Genomic DNA, 23,463 nt, shown 5'->3' with positions numbered 1-23,463 from the left:
TCAGTTCTTACTAACACTCAAAGAAAAAGTAAGCAAAGGTGAGTCTCCCTCACATTGCCTTCTTAATTTGGCAAGCTACAGTCCGCCCTGCATTAGCCAGATGCTATCAAATCAGGGTATTATATATATGTGTGTGTATATATATATATATATATATATTTGATTTTTTACAGAGAGGAAGGGAGAGGGATAGAGAGTTAGAAAAATCCATGAGAAACATCCATCAGCTGCCTCCTGCACACCTCCTACTGGGGATGTGCCCGCAACAAAGGTACATGCCCTTGACCAGAATCGAACCTGGGACCCTTCAGTCCGCAAGCCGACGCTCTATCCACTGAGCCAAACCGGTTAGGGCAAACCGGGGTATTATTATTAATTTTAAAATCTATTTTTATTCATTTCAGAGAGAGGAAGAGGGAGAGATAGAAACATCAAGGATGTAAGGGAATCGTTGATGAGCTGCCTCCCGCAGGCCCTCTACCGGGGATGGGAATGGAACCGGGACCTTTCAGTCTACCGGCCGACGCGCTACCCACTGAGCAAGCTGGCCAGGGCTCGGGCCGGGAACCTTCCCCTGGGAAGAGTCGGCCGCGTTCCAGGGTTGCGCATGCGCAGTCTCAGCACCGCGCTCTCCCGGGCCTCACCCCACCCCGCGGCAGAGGACGTGACGCCGGGAGGGGCGGGGCGCCCTCTGCGCCGGAAGTGGCTCGCAGATCGTAAATAAGCCCGGAAAACCGGGCGAGGCAGTGTCTCCATTTTGTTGGCATTTGCCGTCCCGGCGGCGCCTTGGCGATGGGGAGCGTCCTGGGGCTGTGCTCCATGGCGAGCTGGGTAAGGCGGCGTAGGCGGCCTTGGGGTGCCGGCGTGGGGGGCGGGAGGGAAGGGAGTTGGGGGCCGCGGGAGGACCGGCGGGGACGTGGCGCCCCACCCAGCAGGGAGCGCCTGCCTCCCCCTTTCCCTTTCTCTTTCCCCCGGTCACTCCGACCCGGCGTCGGGCTCGGGTTCTTGCTCAGAGGACCGGGTGGCCGCGGGGGACGGTGGTGATGGGAGGGCGACTCCGATGGAGCAGTGCAGAGAGCTGAGGGTCCCCCCCCCCCGCCCCCGTCTTTGTGGAAGGCCGCTCCCCTTCTTCCAGGCCCCCTTCGGTCGCTGTCCTGTCCGCCTGGGCCCTGGGCCCTCGCTGCGCAGATCCGAGGCCCTTCCCGCCCGCGCGCTCCGTCTCCGCGCATCCCTCCCCGCATCCCTCCCCGAACCCCTCCCCGCGCCCCCGGACTGCGGCACCGCCATCCCCGGGCCGCCCGCCTCTTTGTTCTGCGCGCAGGCGGAGCTGCCCGCCATCGGGGGCAGCCGGGCTGGGATGATGACACAGGAATAGCGTTTTGAAATAAGTAGCCCTATCGTGCGACGTCGTCCTATCATGAGGCCGGGCCCTGTATGAAGAAATCGCTCTACGTGCTTCCCAGGTGACAGGCGTCTGGGAAAGCGGTCCGTTCTGCAGCGTTCAATGCCCTGCGTCTTTTGACACCGAGCATTCCGGCGTAACCTGAATTTATTATGCGCACTTTGCATGTTGATTAGGTAGCGTTGTTAAGAACGAAACCATTTTTCATTTCAGTGGCAAGATTTCTTAATCTAGGTGGTACAAATAAACTATAAAATAACCACACTCTCCCAAATAAAAAGTAAAACATTGATATTACAGTTAGTAAGGATATTTGTAGTTTGGGGTGAGATATTTGGATTCAAATCATGTTTCTTTAATCTATGAGCTCTAATTTCCACTTCTAACAATCGTTTGTCTGACTTCTCAAATTACTTCATTATTTACATTAGCCAGAATTTTATTTTGCATTTTTTCCCCAAAAAGTTCTTAATATGGCTTGAATTTTAAATGTCAAATTGTAATAAAACAGTAAGTGGAGGTTGTAACTCCAACTCAGGTCGTTCTTGTAATTGGACAGGGAAACTAGGTATATATTTTTAATCTGAGTTATGGAATTTACTTGCATTTATTGACTTTTATACAAGAGGCATATTTAGTGTAATAAATAAAATGTATTACAAAATAATAAATGGTTATTATAAGATTGTTTTTTTTGGGGGGGGGGAGATATAGTGTAATTTGGTTCACAAAGTTAGATTCTGTCCAGTTATCAAGTGGGCGTTTTTTTTTTGTATTTAGGAAAGCTTTAAAAGGAGGAGTAGATGTTTTCCATTTTGTTCTCATCCCCAGATCAGTGATGAGCAAACTTAACCTAAAGGACAATTACAGGTTACAGAAAAAAGTTTTAAGGGTTCAATATATGTATGTGTTTTAAGTCAGAAAGATAGCACCTTTAGTGAACAATGTGGGGAAAATGATATTCCTATATATGTTTTTAAAGTTCAGTTTTCCACCTTTATTGACTACAAACAATACTGTGATAGAATTGATACTGCCTTTCCAAGGTACATAGGAAAGAGAGAGACAAAGAGGCAGTTTTCTTATCTTCTAGTGATTAGATCTCTGGCAGATAAAGAAGTTAGGCAGCCAAGGTTATTCATGGTTCTAGGTTATTGTGGCCAGTCTAGGAATGTATTCTACAGTATGCAGTTCTGATCATCTTTTCCCTTTCCTTCCTGGTGCCTTTGTCTCTTTCTTCCTGAAGAGTTGTAGTTGCAGTTCCACAGCAATTAAAGGAGAATTTGCCTTTGAACACTTGGAGTGCGGGTGAATTTCCCGCCAAAATATAAGATGGCTCTGTCTTTTGGTTTTGTTCCATCCACCAAAAGGGTGGATTACAAACAAATATTTGGTAATACGCAGTTACAATCGGCCCGAGTTTACACGTTTCCCGCACTCCACCGCAAATCTATATGAACCGAGTTAAAGACGGCTCCCGCGGAGTACGCGCAATTCACGCGAGCCGACTTAACTGGTTTCCCGAACTCCAAGTGTGAATATACACATCCATTTCTTTCGTAGTCTTAACAGTCAGTATGCTCATTTACCTAGAGGTTTTGACAAATCTAAAATTTATTCAAATTTTAATAAGTATTCACATCATTAAATTAGATCAGTAAGTAAAAATCCCTTTTTCATTCTACTGATGTTTCTAAAGGGAACATGAGTAAATTCATATATTCAGCCTGCCATCTTTAACCAGAATCCCTTTGTATTATTTTTTTATATGTGGCCATTATGTTTTATGACTATAATTACCACAGTTGCTTAGTTTTTGCACTACACTAGTCATTGTTAAAGTGTTTTCCTAGACCCAGTAGCATCACCAGACTGGGAAACTTATTGGAAACATTGTCTAAGGCTCAGCATCCTGTTTTAATAATCCCTCCACTTAAGTGGATTCAAAGCTAAAAAGCATACCTTTTTACCATGGCTTCTCCTCAATTTTTGAAAAATTTTAATGTCATCTAATTAACCAAATTTTATATAAAATTTTCAAAAAGGATCATGAATGCTGTAATCCCTGCATTCTTCATATTTAAAAATGTCTGTTAAATTCTTGAGAGACATTGTGGATTGGTATAATGTACAGTTAACCCTGAACAAGGGAGGATGGTTAGGGGCACTGACTCCCATGCAGTTGAAAATCCAAGTATGACTTTGATTCCCCCAAAACTTAACTACCCTTGATATCTGAAGGGGTTTGGTTCCAGGACCCCTGCAGATACCAAACTTCGTGGGTGCTCAAGTCCCCTGTATAAAATGTGAGTAAATACATGTAGTCAGCCCTTCCCATCCTTGGACTCCCAGCTGCAGATTAAAAATAGTATCAGATATTTATTGAAAAGAATCCACATATATGTGGACCAGCACAGATCAAACCCATGTTGTTCAAGGGCCAACTGTACCCTAATAAGTACTTTTTTCATGTGCTTATTGGCTGTCCATATATTTTCTTTTTTTAAAAAATGTTTTTGCCATTTTTGTTTTCTAATTAAGTTTGATAATTCCTTATATTATGGATATAAATGAGTTATCAGATACCTATTTGTAAATATTACCTTTAAGTCTGTGGCTTGTCTTTGTATTTTCTTAATGCTGCCTTTTAAAGATAAGTTCTTAATATTGATGAGGCCCAATTTATCAATTTTCTTTTTTTGTGGGTCACAATTTTTATGTGTTTTGTAAGTCCTTTGGGATCTCCATGTAGAGGATTATGTGTGAATGGAGGCACTTTTATTTCTTACTTTCCAGTGTATATATCTTGTCTTTCTTTTTCTTGCCTTGTTATATTGGCTAGGACCTCCAGTGTGAAGTTGAATACAAGTGGTGAGAACAGTTATCCTTGCCTTATTTTGGATCTTAGGGGAAATCATTCAAATTTTCACTATGAAGTTTGGATGGCTATGGATTTTTCGTAAATGCCCTTTATCAAGTTGAGGATATGCTACTCCTTCTTAGATGAAAGCTGTATTTGTTTATCATGGAAATTGAATTTTGTAAAATATTTTTTTCTAACATATTTCTTCTGTATCCATTGAGATGATCGTAATGTGTGTTTGTGTGTTTGTTTAGTCTGTTAATGTGGTGAATTGCATTGGTCAGTTTCCAAATGCTTTTCCCTACTACATCCCATCTGATCAGTGTGTTATCATTTTTTATATACTTTTGTTCAAGATTATGTTTTAGAATAGTTTTAGAATAGTTGTAGTTTCACAGAAATATTGAAAGGAAGGTACAGAGATTTCCTATATATTCCCTGTCCCCATGCATATATAGCCCTCCTGATTATCAACATTTTTTACCAGGGTGGTACATTTTTTATAATTAATGAACTTACATTGACAGATTATAATCATCCAAAGTCTGTAGTCTACATAAGGGTTAACTTTTGCTGTTGGACATTCTGTGGGTTTGGGCAAATATATAATGACATATATCCACCATTATAGGAGCATACGAAATAAATTTATTGCCCTAAAAATCCTCCTTGCCTTGCCTATTCATCCCTTCACCTACTCCCAACCCCTGATTTTTTTTTTTTTTTACTGTCTCCAGTTTTTCCCTTTTCCTGAATATCATACAGTGGCAATCATATAGTATGTAGTCTTTTCAGATTGGTTTCTTTTATTTAGTAATATCCTCTCAAGATTTCTTCGTGTCTTTTCATGGCTTGATAGCATTTTTCTTTTAGCACTGATTAATATTCCGTTGTCTGGATGTGCCATGTTTTATTTGTTCATTTACTTACTGAAGTACATCTTGGTTACTTTCAAATTTGGGCAATTATGAATAAAGCTGCTATAAACATAGGTATGGGAGGCTGGTTCAACAATGGAAAATCAATTAATGTAATCCATCACATCAAGTTTTTAAAAATCACATGATCATGTCAGTAGATGCAGAAAACACATTTGACAAAATTCATACCCTTGTTCATGAGGAAAACTCCCAATAAATTAGAAGTAGAGGGAACTTCTTCAACATGATAAAGAATATCAACAAAATCCCTACAGCTAACATCATACTTAATGGTAAGAAACTAAAATCTTTCTCAGTAGAATCAGGTACAAGGCAAGAATGTTTCCTCTCACCACTTCTTTTTAACATTGTCCTGGAAGTTCTACCTAGTGCAATACGACAAGAAAAGGAAACAAAAGATAAAAGGTATACAGATTCACAGATGACATTATCATCTATGTAGAAAATCCAAAAGAATCAAGATAAAAAACTGGATCTCCTAAGCAATCATAGCAAGGTTGCAGTATACAAGGTTAATATATAAAAGTATATCACTTTTCTATATACCAGCAATTAAAATGTATTTGAAATTAAAAACATAAAACCATTTACATTAGCATCCAGAAAAAACCCCAAAACTGAAATACTTAGGTATAATCTTGTAAGTACTTAGATACTTGCAAGATCGATATGAGGAAAACTACAAAACTCTGATGAGCAAAGTTTAAATGGACAGATACTCCATGTTCATAGATTAATAAAATCCATTATTGTTAAGATGTCAGTTTCTCAAATATGATCTATAGGTTCAGTGCAATCCCAGTCAAAATCCCAGTAAGTTATTGTTTGGATATTGACAAGTTGATTCTAAAGCTTATATGGAGATACAGAAGACTCCGAACAGCCAACTCAATATTGAAAACCAAAGCTGGAGGAGTGACACTACCCGGCTACATGACTTAGTATAAAGCTGTAGCAGTAATCAAGACAGTGTGTTATTGGCAAAAGAAGAGACAGGTAAGTGGAACAGAATAGAGAGCCCAGAAATAGACCCATGTAAATATAGTCAACTGATACTTACTGAATACAAGTGGTGAGAACAGGTATACTTGCTTTGAGAGGGAATCAGTAGGAAGTAGGAAATACTTCTGTTAAAAAAATACTCTTGGGCTTTATTCTTGGACATAGGTGAGTTACTTGAAGATAATTTGATCTTTTTGTTATTTACTTTTAGACTTTGTTAAGTGAGACTGGAGTGGCCTTTAGCTTATGGCTGATTTTTTTCCCAGTAACAAGGATTTTTCTTTCTAGCTGGTGGGAATACCAACTCCTCTTCCTGCCCCTCTTCCCATGGGTAATTTATTCAAATGTATGCACCAATCAGTGCTCTCCTGAAGACTCAAGTTGAAGCCTCTGCAGATCTCCAGGGCTGATTTTGCGTAGTTCTCTAGGATTCTGCCCAGTGAAGCTGTCTTCATTTCCCTGAACTCTCAACTCAGACTGCTGGTCTCAGTCTGGATCCCATGCCCTGCACTGGAAACCCCCCAGGCAGAAAGATGGGCCAATCATAGAGCTCACATTTCCTCTCTTAGAAATTACTATCCTGCATTGCCTCTTGTTAATTATCTGAAAATCATTGTTTCATTTATTTTTTCCCCTGATTAAGGCACTGTTCCTCTATCTTGGCCTGAGTTTATGTGCAGTTACATTAGAGAGAGTTAGCTGGTCTCAGTTCACTTATCTTATTTTGCCTAATTATCACTACCACCAAATCAGAAGAGGGAAAAGATAAGGACACCAATTTACTTCTTTTCTCTGGAGTATTTGAGACTTCTCTGAATTTTGTGAATTCACTAGTATACACCAATTTACTTCTTTTCTTTGGAGTATTTGAGACTTCTCAGAATTTTGTGAATTCACTAGTATAATTTCTGGGGAGCTGGAGATGGGCTTGTAATCATGAATATTTCGTCCCTGTCCTGTCCCCCCCCCCCCTTTTTTTTTCATTTGTTTTAGCTAAACATTGATTGCTGCTGGTGATTTTCTCCCTTTGTTGTTTTAACTGATTTTTTAAAAAATATATTTTATTGATTTCACAGAGAGGAAGGGAGAGGGATAGAGAGTTAGAAACATCGATGAGAGAGAAACATTGATCAGCTGCCTCCTGCACACCCCCTACTGGGGATGTGCCCACAACCAAGGTACATGCCCTTGACCAGAATTGAACCTGGGACCTTTCAGTCAGCAGGCAGACGCTCCATCCACTGACCCAAACCAGTTAGGGCTGTTTTAACTGATTTTATTCATTTTGCTTGATATAGGGACAAGCACTTTTATGTTTGACTTTGTTCAATCTTTACCCCGATGATACTAAGTTTTATAATTTACAGATAATATATGTGAGCCAAATACCTTTATCCCTTGGTAATTACCTTAACTTCAGTTCTTTTTCCTTTTTGAATGGATAGAATGTAAATTTCCCCTGTCATTTTAAACTAGACTTATTTTTAATATTCTTTCCTCAGATACCATGTTTGTGTGGCAGTGCCCCGTGTTTGCTGTGCCGCTGCTGCCCTAGTGGAAACAACTCCACTGTAACGAGGCTGATCTATGTGTTCTTCTTGTTTGTTGGAGTGTGTGTAGCTTGTGTCATGTTAATACCGGGAATGGAAGAACAACTGAATAAGGTTAGTATTTTTTTAAAAAAATTAACTGAACCTATAGTGTGTGTATGCATGAAACTGAGTTTTTTTTTTGTATTGGAAGCAGAATAATGTACAAAGTAAGATAATACATAACCTCAATTTTAATTGCTCATAATCTCAGGAAAAACAGACAATATAGGCATCTTATTAAATTCTGTGATGGTGATATAAAAAATGTGCTGTGCTAATAAGAGAAAACAAGTAATTCTAACCAAATAAATGCCAATTTCAGTGGGTGTCAAGGAAAAGGGGCCATTCTGAGAATGAGTAGAACTTTTGTATTCAGAGATTGAAAAATAGGAAGCTGAATGGAGATAAAGAGCTTTTTGAACCTAGTATGTATGTATGCTTTAGGAAGATCCATCTGATAATTAGGATAGAAGTCAAGCAATTACATGTGGAGGCTGTTGCAGTGATGTAATAAGTGAGTGTATAGAGGTTCTGAAATAGACTGTAGAAATGATGAATCTGGATTTAAATATTGGCAGTGATAGGATTATAAGTAATAGCAAGATTCTGGTCTTAGACAACTGGCATGAAACTGTTGCTGTTAACCCAGAAAAAAGTAATAAGAAGAAAGGGTGTTATATTTTTAAGATTTTTTTCGTGGAGTCAGGTTGTAAAAAGCGATGAGGAAAATACAATTTATTATAGTTTGTGGCATGTTGACTTGGCAGTACTGAACTACATATGTAAAGAGAGAGAGAGAGAGAGAGAATCAGTCGGAAGTAGAAAATATGAGTATGTAACTTAAAAAAGAAAGGGGGTTCGTAGAGAAAAGGGAACCTCTGAAGAAACAGTGAAAGGGAGAACCAAGAGAATGTACTGTTGTGCAGTCTTCAGAAAGAGAGTATTGGACAATGAGTTCATGACTTGAAAAAGCAGTTTCTTCAGAGTGTTGGGGCTAGAGGGGAGTGGGAGGGGAATCAGTAGGCCATGAGGAAATGTATCCAGTGTGTATAAAATGCTGATTTGAGGAATTTTATAGTGAAGATGGTGGTCTTAGCAGGAAACTGAGTTAAGGAAAGGATTTTTTTAGAATGGGGAGATTTAATAATTTTATTTTGAGAGTAGTCAAAGATAAGAGATCTCATCTGTGTGTGAGAGAGAAAGAGGGAGAGGGAGAAGGTGATAAAGAGAGGAGATACAGAAGTTAGCTGCCTTCCAAAGCAAGGTAATAGAACATTTGATGCTGAAAGAGAATATTTATGTCAGAGAACCTCCATTTCAAAGCATATAGTTTTATGCTTGGAGTTGGCTTTGGGGTGAGGGAAAAAATGGTAAAAGTTTGGATAATTAGATTATTATGATTTTTGAAACTAGCTAGTATCATAGCTGGATGCTCGGTTAATGTCATTCTAAATCCTGAGTATGATAAGCAAACCATGCCAAGAGATGTTCATATGATTTGTAATGGATTCAGTTGACAGTGTTTATAATAGTTTAGTTAGTGGATGTTAGTTCTTTTCACCAAATATTTCTACTTCTCTGCTTTCCGAAGGTCATCAAAGATTTGCATTTCCTAGAGTATTTGTGATATGTAGGGTCATGTCCCTAGTACTGGTCAGTGAGTTGTGAGTGGATGTGATACACCTCAGCTTCTACTTGCTAATGCAAGATCTCCTTTCCTATTACAACATGTGCAACATTTGAGATGGCTTCTCCAGCAGCCTGGATTCCTGAGTTGACTGCACGTGAGCAGGAAATACACCTTTGCTGTTTTAAGCTGATACTTTGGGGTTGTTACTGTATGTACCAGCTTAACCTGACTAATATAGATGGCTGAAGTAACTTGATGGAAATCGGCCTAGTGGTGTACAACTCTAAGGGAGAGGGATATTTAAGGGTGCTAGTGAGTACATGTTGCAAGTGATTATGGGTCAATACATATTGCCATAAAGTTTAAATTGGGTTGGAAAGGTAGGATTTAAACCAGACCAAGAAAGGGCTTATTGACTGTAGAAACTAGCAAAAGGAAGTAGTGCCTTCTTAGCTTAAATGTAATTTTAAATTCTCATGTATACAAATAGTGTGCATAGCTCTGAGGACTACCCCCATTTAGTTCACTTAAATTTTTATTTATTTATTTATTTTGGTATTCTGATTCCAATGTGACTTTCCGAAATGGTCATCAATCTTTTTCAAGATTCTAAGTTAAAAAATGAAATCACTGTCAGCGATTATGTTATTCTGAATTTATTCATTATCAGAAATAAGTTGTTATTTATATAGCATTGTTTTTAAAAAGCCATCATTATTCTCTTTAGGGTTTAAAAACTTAGTTGCTCTGTAATTCTTTAAACTTTTATTGATTATATTTTTCTCTTTTCCTATCTAGGTAATTCAGTATATCACAGCAGAATGCAAGTTTTAAAAAATTCAGAATAAGTCTGCAAGTCAAAATAGATATTATCTTTAGGATTTGCACTTGTAGTTTATCATGTGCTCACATAAAGTGAAAAATGAATTAAACTTTTATTTATAAAAATGTTCCAGACTTACCTTGATTACATATTCAGCATTAACTGAAAAGCAAACTTTAATTTTCTAAATTTTTACTTAAAATATTTGATTACACAGAATTTTTATTTTTACTTAAAAAAATTCTAGATCACAAACTCTTGTTTTGTTGTGTTAGATTCCTGGATTTTGTGAGAATGAGAAAGGTGTCGTCCCTTGTAATATTCTGGTTGGCTACAAAGCTGTATACCGTTTGTGCTTTGGCTTGGCTATGTTCTACCTTCTCCTCTCTCTATTGATGATCAAAGTGAAGAGCAGCAGTGATCCTCGAGCTGCAGTACACAATGGGTAAGTTTTTTAATGTAGTCAAATGCTGTTTAATGATGGGATACATCCTGAGAAATGTATTGTTAGGCGATTTCATCGTTGTGCGAATGGCGAACATCATAGAGTGCACTTACACAAACCTATATGGTATAGCCTGCTACACGACTAAGCTGTATGATGTAGCCTATTACCCCTAGGCTATAAACCTGTATAGCATGTTACTGTACTTATTCATACTGTAGGCGGTTGTACATAATGTTAGTATTTGTGTATTTAAACAAATCTAAACAAACGGTACAGTAAAAGTATGGTATAAAAGATAAAAAAATGGTACAATTAATCATGAATGTAGTTTGCAGGACTGGAGTTGCTCAAGGTGTCGGAGTGAGTAGTGAGTGAATGTGAAGGCCAAGGACAGTACTGTAGATAAACTATGAATACTGTACACTTAGGCTGCACTGAATGTAAAATAACACGAGATTAAATCAAACATGAGATAAAATGGTGCAATCAAGAGACATGGTAAAATGAGAGATATGAGGCTGCTGTTGGCATAACACAACATACTGTTTTACAGGAAAATTTGTTTTTGTAAATAGAAAAGACTACACTCTAAAATAATAAGAAGTATAACATCCCCTGAAACTAATATAATATTGTATGTCAACTATAATTGAAAAATACATTTTTAAAAAGTATATTATAGTAAATACTAGAGGCCCGGTGCACAAAATTCATGCACGGGTAGGGTCCCTAGGCTTGGCTGGCAATCAGGGCCTATCTGTGGGGCGACTGGCAGGGTGATGGGGGGGGGGGCCCTGCTGGCACCCGCCGTGGCTGGCCTGGGGCCTGCAGGCTGGGGGCAGCTCCTGCATTGAGCATCTTTCCCTGGTGGTCAGTGCATGTCATTGTGACCAGTCATTCCACGGTCGTTCCACTGTTCAGTCCATTTGCATATTGACTTTTATTACATAGGATATAAGCCAATAATAGTTCTCTATTAGCATTATCTAGTTTATGTGCTGTACATGATTGTATGTGCTGTACTTTTATACGACTGACAGCATAATAGTTTTGTTTACACCAGCATTGCCACAAACACGTGAGTAAGGTGTTGCACTACAATATTATCTCAGCTATAACATTATTAGGCCATATGAATTTTTCCGTTCCATTATGGAACCATTGTCGTATAGGTTGTTGGTCTGTTGGTGACCTAAATGTTATTACGTGATGCATGACTGTAAACTTTAATATAAAAGTCTGGGTAGCCTGTTGCCAGTAATTTTGAATCTGTCTAAATAAACATTAAAGCCAAATAAATTTAAACAATTTATAGAATATTTTGTTAGTTATGAATGACAAAGAATATCCTCTTGTCTACTTGAGAATGTCAGACTTTGGAAACATAAACGTTAAATGTAAGCCTTCAGTCATTTATTGGTATAATCTCTGATATATAATGTTTTATATTTTCATCTTAAGCAAAATCACCACTTCTGTGACTAGTAATGAGGAGCTTATTCTTCTTTCTCTTCTTCGCTTTTGGTGTGTACTTTACATAAAATAGAACTTGGTTCCCTAGACATACAATGCAGCCAAAATGAAAAACTTTATTCCTAAACACAGTGATTGATTACTTTTCTAAATGTTTGGTTGTACTGAACAATCTAGAAGGAAACTTTAGGGTCCCTTTTATTAGTCTTCTATAATATAGAACACCATTTCTGGTACTCTGTTTGAAAATGTTAAATTTTATCTTTTTTCCCCCCTTAAGTTAAAAAAATTTAAGTATTTGCTATTGCTTATTTACTTATCAGGGAAATTAGTCTATAATTTTCTTTTCTTGAGGTTAGGGTGGCATGCAGGCACTGACTGGGCTGGGCCTTGAGCTGGCGGTGAGCTAGCTGGTCGTGGCCTCGGTGACGAGGCTTCCCCTGTGCCAGTTGGGGCTCTGCGGAGCAGATGGAGGCTGGGCCCTGACTGCCGGCGGGGTAGGAAACCTTGTGGACCCACCCACCCCTACGCAGGGTGGATGCAGCCACAGCGGCGATGGATGTCCTACTGGAAGGGAACTTCTTGCTTTCTCTTCTGCCTCTGATGCAGAATTTGATGCTGTGGTTGGATATTTCGAGGACATTATTATGGAGTTCCAGTTATGACAGAGAAACATTATGGACAACTACTACCAGGAGTTTGAAGACACAGAAGAGAATAAACTGGCCTACATGCCCATTTTTAATGAATATATTTCTTTGATAGAAAAGTATATTGATGAAGAGCAGCTGGAGCGGATTCCTGGATATAACATGGCAGCTTTCACAACAACTTTATAGCACCATAAAGATGAAGTGGCTGATGACATATTTGACATGCTACCAACATTAACCGATTTTCTGGCTTTTAAAGAAATATTTCTGGACTACAGAGCAGAAGAAGAAGGCTGGGGACTGGACTTACACAATGGTTTAGTGGTAACTTCATTGTGCAAATCATACTCTGCTGGCTTTCCAGAACAGTCTGTGGTGCTATGTCCCACCTCCAGGCAATGAGATTGTTCTGGAGAGCAGCAGCCAAATATACTGAGAGAGGCGTCGGCTAATAACAGAAGAATACATCGTGGAAAGACTAGCTCTGTTCTGCAACTCTTCATTAATGTTAAGTATTGATGGGTCACAAAAACTACCTGACTTTTCCTGGGACCTAGTGATCCTGAAAACCCTTGTGTGTCAGTGGACACCTCTCCCAGGGACTTTGAGTCTCAGGCTCCTCTGGAGCAAGCCCACATCCTGCATTCCCCCTGGGCGCCTTCCACAGCATACATGGTGGCGTGTCAGCAACCACCATCACCAGCCCTCTTTGTTCCAGAAGGTTTTGCATGAATATTGTGCACTCAGAGCTTTTTATATGCATTAAAGTTTCAGTTCTCAATGGAGTTTTTGACTTGAGAAATGTTTATGTGGATGTTCCTGAAGCCAAGTGCCTGCGTTGAGATTTCTGGAGCTCCTGTTATCACAGCTAGTCTTGGCTGGGAATCAACTGAGCAGAGATGTTCTTGAACTAAATGCTACATGTGAAAACCAATTCCTAGTCTTACATTTGCAGTCCTTGTATCATGTCTTCTGCTGGTCCTAATGAAGTCCTACTGTTTCCAGAAATCTCTCTTAAGCATTTTTGAAAAAAAAACACCATTTTTATAGATGAATACTCAGCCTACCCTAGTAGTTATAATCTTGGAGCTTCCATGATTACTCCCTTAAAGATGAAGTATTACGTGCTGTGTGCTTTTTAAAAGTATTTTTTTATTGATTTCCGGAAGGGAAAGGGAAAGAGAGAAATAGAAACATCAATGATGAGAATCATTGATTGGCTGCCTCTTATACATCCCACACTGGAGATCGATCCCATCACCTGGGCATGTGCCCTGACCAGGAATCGAACTGTGACCTCCTGGTTCATAGATCGATGCTCAACACTGAGCCATGCAGGCCAGGCTGTGCTGTGTGCTTTTTAAAGCAAAAATGCGCCCTAACCAGTTTGGCTCAGTGGATAGAGTGTCAACCTGCGGACTGAAGGGTCCCAGGTTCAATTCCAGTCAAGGGCATGTACCTTGGTTGCCGGAATATCCCCAGTTGGGGGTGTGTAGGAGGCAGCTCATTGATGTTTCTCTCTCATCGATGTTTGTACCTCTCTATCCCTCTCCCTTCCTCTCTGTAAAAAATCAATAAAATATATTTAAAAAAATAAAGCAAAAATGCTTTTTTTTAAAAAAAATTTTGGCACTCCTGTTTTACTGGGCACTGGTGAATGTGTGCTTATGCTGAACATATAGTAACAGGTATTCTTTTCTTATAGCATGTGAAGTGTTTGTGCAGATTTGCTTAAAACCCTTTCTGTATAAATCAGTTCTTTGTTAGGTATTCCTTTAGGGTAGGGACTATGCAATTCTTTCTTGTCAAAACCTTTCTACTAAGACAGTGTTCCACTGGTCTAGTTCAGCATGAGTTGAAATAGCAAACAATTCTCTGGTCATCTGTCTGCTTTGATTTAGTACATTGGCTTAAGTAAAAATAAGAATCTGTACTGACTTTTCACTTGGCTGTTCTGGTTTTAAAAGGTGAGCTACAGACTGTGTTTTTGTACTGTTAACGGTGCTTACTACTTTTGTACTGTGAGTTAAAAGAACAACATCAAAGGCCCTGGCCAGGTAGCTCAGTTGGTTTAGAGCTTGTCCTGATACACACCAGGTTGCAGGTTTTATCTTGGGTCAGGGCACAAATGAGAAGCAACTAATGAATACAAAAATAAGTGAAACAACAAATGTTTCTCTCTCAAAAATCAATTAAAAAAACTTACCCAGTTGAACAATGTACATTATATTTTCACATATTATCGCACTTAATTACATAAAATAAACCTGTGAAATGGAACTGAGTCTCATTTTATTGTAATGAATTAAATATAAAAATATTCTCCTTAAAATTGTCCTAAAGCAGTATACATAGTAGTCTTCACTTCTCATTCTCTGGATATCATCATAAAAAAATAGAACAGTAACATGAAGTATAGCTATTCTTCAAGGTGCTTTTAAAAGATTTTATATATGACATTATTGAATGACTTGTTTATTAATAAAAAATCATATTTCCTATTCTTTTAGATTCTGGTTCTTTAAATTTTCTGCAGCAATAGCAATTATTATTGGGGCTTTCTTCATTCCAGAAGGAACTTTTACAACTGGTAAGAAATATATATTTCTAAAATTGTATGATATTGATATTTTTTAAAGAAAGTTAAAGAATTACCTGGAACTATAACTGTTTGTTTCTTTGTTTTGTTTTCCTTTTCTCCCAGTTGGCAAAATCAAAGCATTTATGTAAAATTAGAGGCCCAGTGCACGAATTTCGTGTGGGGGAGGGGGGTGTCCCCCTCAGCCCAGCTTGCACCCTCTCACAATCCGGGACTGCTGGCTCCTGCCTGCTTTCCTGATCACCCCTAACTGCCCCTCCTGCCAGCCTGATCGCCCCTAACTGCCCCCACTGCCGGCCTGGTTGCCCCCAACTGCCCCTGCTTCCCCCCACCCCCGCTGGCCTAACTGCCCCTGCTCCCCTGCCGTCCGGGTCCCCCCTTACTGCCCTTCCCCCCCCCCGCCAGCCTGGTTGCCTCCAACTACCCCTCCTTGCTGGCCGGGCCCCTCCTCACAGGCCCCCCCCCCCCCCTGCTGGCCTGGTCACCCCATGCAGCCTGCTGTTAAGTCATTTGGTCATCACTCACTAACCCCCCTGCTGGCCTGGTCGCCCCACGCAGCCTGCTGTTTGGTCATTACTGTGAGGGTGCTCTGGCCAATTTGCATATTACCCTTTTATTAGTGTAGATTGTATTTCCCCTTTTGTGTATTGCGATAGTGACAAATAATAAAAACTGAACCAGCCACTGATTTGTATGTTTTCTTTCTTTCAGTGTGGTTTTATGTAGGCATGGCAGGTGCCTTTTGCTTCATCCTCATACAGCTTGTCTTACTCATTGATTTTGCCCATTCATGGAATGAGTCATGGGTTGAAAAGATGGAAGAAGGAAACTCAAGATGTTGGTATGCAGGTAAGTTTTTGTCTTACAGAATAGCTTCAAGATAGCTTAATTTTGAAGATGGGAGCAGTATGAAATTACCTCAAAAAAGTAAAAAATGGAACTGCCTTATGACCCAGCAATTCCACTTCTGGGAATTTATCTGAAGAAACCCAAAATACTAGTTCAAAAGCATATACGCACCTCTATGTTCATTGCAGTGTTATTTACAATAGCCAAGATTTGGAAGCTCAAGTGTCCATAGTAGATGAGTGGATAAAAAAACTGTGGTCCATTTACACAATGGAATATTACTCGGCTGTACAAAGGAAGAAAATTTTACTCTTTGGGACAGCATAGATGGACCTGGTGACCATTATGCTTAGTGAAATAAGCCAATCAGAGAAAGAGAAGTACTATAGTATGATTTCACTCGTGTGTAATGTAATGAACAAACTGAACTACCAAGCAAAACAGCAAGCAGACATCTCTGATGGGTGGGTGAAGGATGTTAGGGGAAGAGGGATTGAGCAAAAAAATTAAAAAAGAGAGAAAGAACTCATGGACACAGCCAACAGTGTAGTGATTGTAGGGGGTAGAGTGGAAGAGGCTATAGGGGATAAATGGTAATAGGGGAACATAAAGATTAAAATACCTTAAGTAATATTCCCCTTCTAGTTATTTTTTTCTGTATTTTGAAAATAATTTTTAGCGAAAGTGACTGTTTTATAAGGTCTGTAATATAGTTAGCACTCTATTTTTTTTTTTGGTCTGACCCCATCCCATCGGTCTATAGCAGGTACACTGCCATAGTGGAGCAGACAGTTAAAAAAAATTTTTTTTTTTCGGAGAGGGAGAGAAACATCAATGGTGAGAGAGAATCATTGATCAGCTGCCTCCTGCACAACCCCACATGGGATCGAGCCTGCAACCTGGGCATGTGCCCTGACCTGGAATCAAACCGTGACCTCCTGGTTCATAGGTCGATGCTCAACCACTGAGCGACACTGGCTGGGCTAGTTATCACTCTTTCACAACCATCATATTTGCTCAACCACTAAGCCACACTGGCCAGGCTAGTCATCACTCTTTAAAAACAATCATATTAGTATGTTACTAACTTGAAAACAATAGCAGTGAGCTATATGTAAAGAGTATAAAATTATTCTGTAATAAAGTTCAGGATATTATTTCCTCTTTTCATAGCCTGCGTAATGCTCACAATTTTAGTTGCTTAAATATAAGTAAAACAAGGTTAGGCAGTTTCTAGTATTTGTGATAAAATCTAATTGTCCAATTATATTTCTTCCACAGCTTTGTTATCAGCTACAGCTCTGAATTATCTGCTGTCTTTAGTTGCTATCATCCTGTTCTTTGTTTACTATACTCATCCAGCCAGTTGTTCCGAAAACAAAGCATTCATCAGTGTCAACATGCTCCTCTGCCTTGGTGCTTCTGTAATGTCTATACTGCCAAAAATCCAAGTATGCTCTTTATATAATTAGTTTGTATGAAACTTCTACTTTGCTGAGTTTTTCTAAATCTTAGATGATCTTAGAATATTTATCTCCATTGCTTATTTTTGTAGGAATCACAACCAAGATCTGGTTTATTACAATCTTCAGTGATTACAGTCTACACAATGTATTTGACATGGTCTGCTATGACCAATGAACCAGGTATGTTTTGTTTGCTTGGGTTTATTTTTTTTAAGCAATCATGCAACTTTTATTTTTTCCAGAGATGGTCATTTTGTGAAATTAAGCTATTTAAAGATGAAGACAAATGCATGATTTCACTCACACGTGGAATGTAAAAACAACAAAAGAACAAACTCATAGAGACAGACAACAGATTGGTGGTTACCAGAGGGCAAGGAGTGCTAGAGGAAGGGCGAACTGGGTAAAGGGGATCAACTATTATGGTGGGTGGCGAAGACAGTTATTCCTAGAGGAATAGAGCATGGAAATAATACCATTTCCATGTTTGATGTATTGCTATATACTTTTTAGTTTCTTTCACTAACAGAATTATAAGAAATTACATGAACATGACAAGAAATATACCTGATTTGCACAGTGCATATGATAAATAGAAAGAAATAAAATATTAATTCAGTTGTAGACAGTACCGTTTATTTTCACTAAAGATTTTTTTTATCTATTACTACCTTGCAAGTGAATAATTGAGCTTTGTAATAAATCTCTTTGTAGGTCAGTTACATTGCATTTCATGGGAATAGAAGCCAATATATGTCATTTGAGGTAAAAAAAAATGGTTGAGGAATTACTGTTTTCTGAGAAAAACACACAAACATTTTGTAAACTTCACTGAATACTTTACCAACTCTACTTTTATCTTAGGAGAGTTAAGAAACTGAATAAGCATCAGGTCATTATGGCTTAATGTATTGGCACAAAGCATTTGCTAGCATTCTAATAATTGGTATTATGTGTAAGCTATTTATTTTATAACAATGTACTTTGATAGATTGCTAAACTTCATAGTCACTATTGGTATATCACAATATAGAGTCAAAAGCCAATGAATTTTGGTGTAAAACACCTGAATTCCTAAGTCAGCTAGAGATTCATTTATACTTTGAGAGCTTACTAGTATTTTTCAGCTCTGTCTGAGGTTGAAAATGAAATTATTTAACTTTTCCAAGCACTGCTATAAAATTAACAATATAAAACTTGGAAGGTTTCATTATTAATATAAATACAATGTCTTAAAGTATTTTGTTGTTACATTTGTGCCCTTTTTCAGAAAACCTTTTTGAATTTGTAAGGGTATAGAGAATTAAAAAGAACAATTATACCTTGAAAAATAATGTTTTAACTATTCTAACATATTAACTCAGATTGGTGGTGGGTACTAAATTGAATACTCAATTAGGTTATAATCTTAATTTACATTGCAGAAACAAATTGCAACCCAAGTCTGCTAAGCATAATTGGGTACAATACAACAAGCATTGTCCCAAAGGATGGAGAGTCTGTCCAGTGGTGGCATGCTCAAGGAATTATAGGACTAATCCTCTTTTTATTGTGTGTGTTTTATTCAAGGTAAGAAAAATTACGGAATTTTTTTAGACAAGAAGTCTATAGATATTCATTTATAAATCATTTTTTAATGCCCTTTTTCTTCTCTCTTCCTAAACTGTCTTTCCATTCAGCATCCGTACTTCGAACAATAGTCAGGTAAATAAACTGACTCTAACAAGTGATGAATCAACATTAATAGAAGATGGTGGACCCAGAAATGATGGATCACTTGAGGATGGAGATGATGTTCACCGAGCTGTAGATAATGAAAGGGACGGTGTCACTTACAGTTACTCCTTCTTTCACTTCATGCTTTTCCTGGCTTCCCTTTATATCATGATGACCCTTACCAACTGGTACAGGTACATATATTTTGTTAAACTTTGCATGTGGAAATTCTGATAGCTTTTTCTTAATTCCATTGCAAAATATGGTCTGAAGTACTTTTTATCCTTCAATGTATTTCAAAACTCGCAAAATGAATATTGAGATTAGTGTGCGAAATGTACTTTACTTCCGTGCTTTTGTGATAACGTTGAAATACTTACAAATCTTGTAGATTAAAATATGAAACTACTATTTCCTATAGAAATACATGTTGGTAGTTTATCCAATAGCTTGTTTTTAAATTCCCGACAAAATACAGTAAAAGATATATCTTCTGGTTTGTTCAAACCTTGTCATTAAGGCTTTAAAATTGAAGTGTGAATACATTAATGTAGATGGTTCCATAGAACTTCTTCAAAACTAATTTATGCTTTTTTTTAATCCATAAATCCTTTTCTGATGAGAGGAAGGTAGCAATTTATATTATTTTTGAAAATTCAAATTTTGTCCAAATGATTACTGAAAGATTTGATCTAAGATTCAAGGTGAACTATATGTTTTGGGCAGTTGTGTTTTTAATAATTTTTAATGCATAATACCTTTAACTTGTAATAAGACTTTAAGTACCAGCAAAAAAATTACTCTGCTTCATTTCTTTGAGAGCAGCCTTTACTGACACTTACTATTGAAAAATGAACATTTTAAAAAATTTCTACAGTGTAACATATTAAGTGTAAGAATCCACATAGTTCTCAGTAATTCACAGCTCTGGCTTGCAGGTAATAAGAGTAAATTTAAAAGACTTTATATCAAAAGTATACTTGCTATGTTTCATTAACACAAAAATCAGTTAGGTTTGGGATGTATATCCTTCCCAGTCTTAAATCTGAGAGGGGGATGAGGGAGGAGTGAGTTCCCCGTATGTGCTTTGAACAGATACAGGACAGGATTGATATGTCTTGTGTGTTATAACATCTTACTTATCTAGAGGTTATGCTCCATTTCTCTGCTGTCATAACCACTAAGCTAGAAATACAGAAAGCCTCTGAGTGTTATGTAAAAAACTACTTTAGATGCCTGTCTTTTACTCCTTTAAAGAAAATTGCTTTTTAGCTTCACATTATTATTATAGTACGGAAAGCAAGGCAACAGATTAGTCAGCAACTACAGTATCTGTTATCACTAACTGTATACAAAGAACACTTCTGAAATAATGAGGTAGCTTGATGGCTGATCATTCAATACCTCTCCTTTTTGTTTTCTTTAAATTTCAGGTATGAGCCTTCTCATGAGATGAAAAGTCAGTGGACAGCTGTCTGGGTGAAAATCTCTTCGAGTTGGATCGGCCTTGTACTCTATGTTTGGACACTGGTGGCACCACTTGTTCTTACAAATCGTGATTTTGACTGAACAGGACATCCAGCATGAAAGTCCCAGTTTGATCATTGCTTATTGGAAATTAATAGTATTTCCAACTTTCGTAAAGTTGTGTATGTGTGTGCTTCCCATAAAACTTCTCCAGTGTTCTGGCATGAGATTTTGCTGCTTGCCATTTTATTCATTGTATTCTTGCCAAGTGCATTGATAGGTGTGTTAGAATGAATCACAGAGGTTTTATGAGTATGGTGGAAAGTTAGGGAAAGTGGACATTCGGTTCATCTTGTTCTGTACCTGTGAAAATAATAGTAAAAAGAGAACTTGACAATTTTAAATTTTGTTAGAACTGAAGCTGTATCTTAGAAAGTATAAAAGGAAGTGGCTGCCTTTTGAAATACTTGATGCCTTGCCTTACAGGAGATTGCAAAGAACATGGGCTATTTAAAAATTTTGTAAACAAGTCACTTAAATGGCAGTTGTCTGAAAAATCTTTTCAGGTTTTTCCATTATATAAATATAGGAAACTTATACAGGTGGGGAGTGTTTGAGGGACAATAATGTAGGTTATGATGAAGATTGAGATTTCAAAGAAAGATTGGTGGTGAGCACTAAATTAAATACTCACTTAGTTTATAGTCTTCCTTGGGTAGAGATGGCCTTCCACACCAACATAGTGAAACTTGTTTTGGTCATTGTAAACATGTGCGAAAGTAAGGGGTTAATGGAGATGCTGGGAACTCTGAAGAATGTAGACAAAGGTTTTGAAAAGGATAATCATGAATTAGAAGGAAGTTGGTGAAAATCACCGTGAAAATTCATTTTGAAAATCAAAGGTGTTAAACTTTTGACAGGACAACAAGAAACTGCAAATACTAGGCTTTAGTAGATACTTAGACAAAATCTAGTCCAATCCTCCTGTTTTAAAAATGAAGCAACTGAGGCACAGACTTAACTCAGATAGCTAATTAGTGGCAAAGCTGGGAAGTCCTAAGCCAAAATAGCTGACATTCAAAACTTAATTCTATTAACAAAAAACAAAAAGAAAACACATAATAGATTTTACACGTGAGTACTGGTGGGTAATTTATGTGATGTGGATTGCTCGTGTCCAGCTTGCCTTCTACTTTTAAACTAAGGTCACGAGAATGATGGAATGCTGTACAATAAACTGCTTATAGTATACTATACAGTTAAAAAAGTGTTTAAAATGCTTTTGTATCTGCTGCCACCTAATTAATATGTATAGGTTATTATAATCTTAAAAATCAAGCAGTATAACAGCCAATTAGAAATTTAGTTACTTGTGTCATTAGTGAGTATATTAATCTATATTTACTTCTTTTAATGTATTTATTAAACGAAATACAATAATTCAACTTAATCCTTTATTCTGTATTGATATTGTGTTCCATGATTTGACTGACTGTATTCTCTCTAAATAAATGAATTAAGAGAAAGTGCGCAGTGTATTAATTCTTTATCAGCTCAAATTTAGGTGACTTTAATACTCAGACCTGTGTTCCTCCTGTGTACAAAAGAACCTGGCACTAGAGCAGTGATGGCGAACCTTTTGAGCTCGGCATGTCAGCATTTTGAAAAACCCAAACTTAACTCTGGTGCCGTGTCACATATAGAAATTTTTTGATATTTGCAACCATCGTAAAACAAAGACTTATATTTCTGATATTTATTTTATATATTTAAATGTCATTTAACAAAGAAAAATCAACCAAAAAAATGAGTTCATAGGTTCGCCATCACTGCACTAGAGGGTTAACTGACCATTTTCTCTCCTGAAAAATAGTCTTAAAGGTGATATTTACTCTTTTTGTCCTCTGAAAGTAACCCCTACCATTAGATCTTAAAGGTGATTAAAGTTGGGTTCTCCTGAAGAACTTTTAGGTGGACCAGCTTAGTTTGGAGAATATTTTTAATTCTCTTGAAAATTCTATACTTGCTGTATCCTTCAGGCATTTTTTTCCTAAGTTGCCATTTGATGATTCTTTCTCTTATTCTTAGGATAGTATTTTTTTAAATCCTTTACTAAAAAAAAAAAAAAAAAAAAAAAAATTAATAAAATGCTCTATTCCATATGAATTAGAAGTTTTATTACGTCATTTGAAATGGTCTGAGTTTCTCCAATATTATACACAAAACAATGTCCACAAAACTCTTGGATGTTTACCCAGAACTAATGTTCAGAACTAATGTTCACACAAAAAATTACATAAATATTCATAGGAGCCCAACAGGTGAAGGTTTAAACACATGGAACACTACTTTAAAAAGAGTGAACTACTGGTACAACTTGAATGATCTCCAGGGCATTATGCTGGGTTATAAAAACTAATCCCAAATGGTCACATATGGTGGTGTACTTATATAGCATGCTTGCAATGATAAAATTAGAGAAACGGAGGACAGGTTACTGGTCCCCCAGAGTCAGGGATGAAGGGATAGAGGAATCCTT

General features: G+C 37.8%; 1 protein-coding gene across 2 annotated transcripts; it reads left to right on the top strand.

Moving 5' to 3' along the window:
• The first annotated feature begins 659 nt into the window (after nucleotides 1-659).
• On the top strand, nucleotides 660-22,185 carry SERINC1 (serine incorporator 1). 2 transcript variants are annotated; one of them, XM_006089223.2, is made up of 10 exons: nucleotides 660-831; nucleotides 7,711-7,872; nucleotides 10,529-10,698; nucleotides 15,338-15,417; nucleotides 16,138-16,275; nucleotides 17,557-17,726; nucleotides 17,831-17,921; nucleotides 19,166-19,310; nucleotides 19,421-19,651; nucleotides 20,891-22,185. In XM_006089223.2, exons 1-10 carry the CDS (start codon nucleotides 793-795, stop codon nucleotides 21,024-21,026), a joined length of 1,362 nt encoding a protein of 453 aa, XP_006089285.1. In that variant the 5' UTR covers nucleotides 660-792; the 3' UTR covers nucleotides 21,027-22,185. The 2 variants fall into 2 exon arrangements, with proteins under 2 accessions (XP_006089285.1, XP_023609956.1); XM_023754188.1 differs by lacking the exon at nucleotides 660-831 and adding an exon at nucleotides 5,461-5,478 and having other exon boundaries at nucleotides 20,891-21,157.
• Nucleotides 22,186-23,463: the final 1,278 nt, after the last annotated feature.

This window comes from Myotis lucifugus, unplaced genomic scaffold, assembly GCF_000147115.1.
Source record: "Myotis lucifugus unplaced genomic scaffold, Myoluc2.0 scaffold_57, whole genome shotgun sequence".
Lineage (NCBI taxonomy): Eukaryota > Metazoa > Chordata > Mammalia > Chiroptera > Vespertilionidae > Myotis > Myotis lucifugus.
Note: the sequence above shows the minus strand (reverse complement) of the source record. Positions and strands in the feature narration are given on the sequence as shown.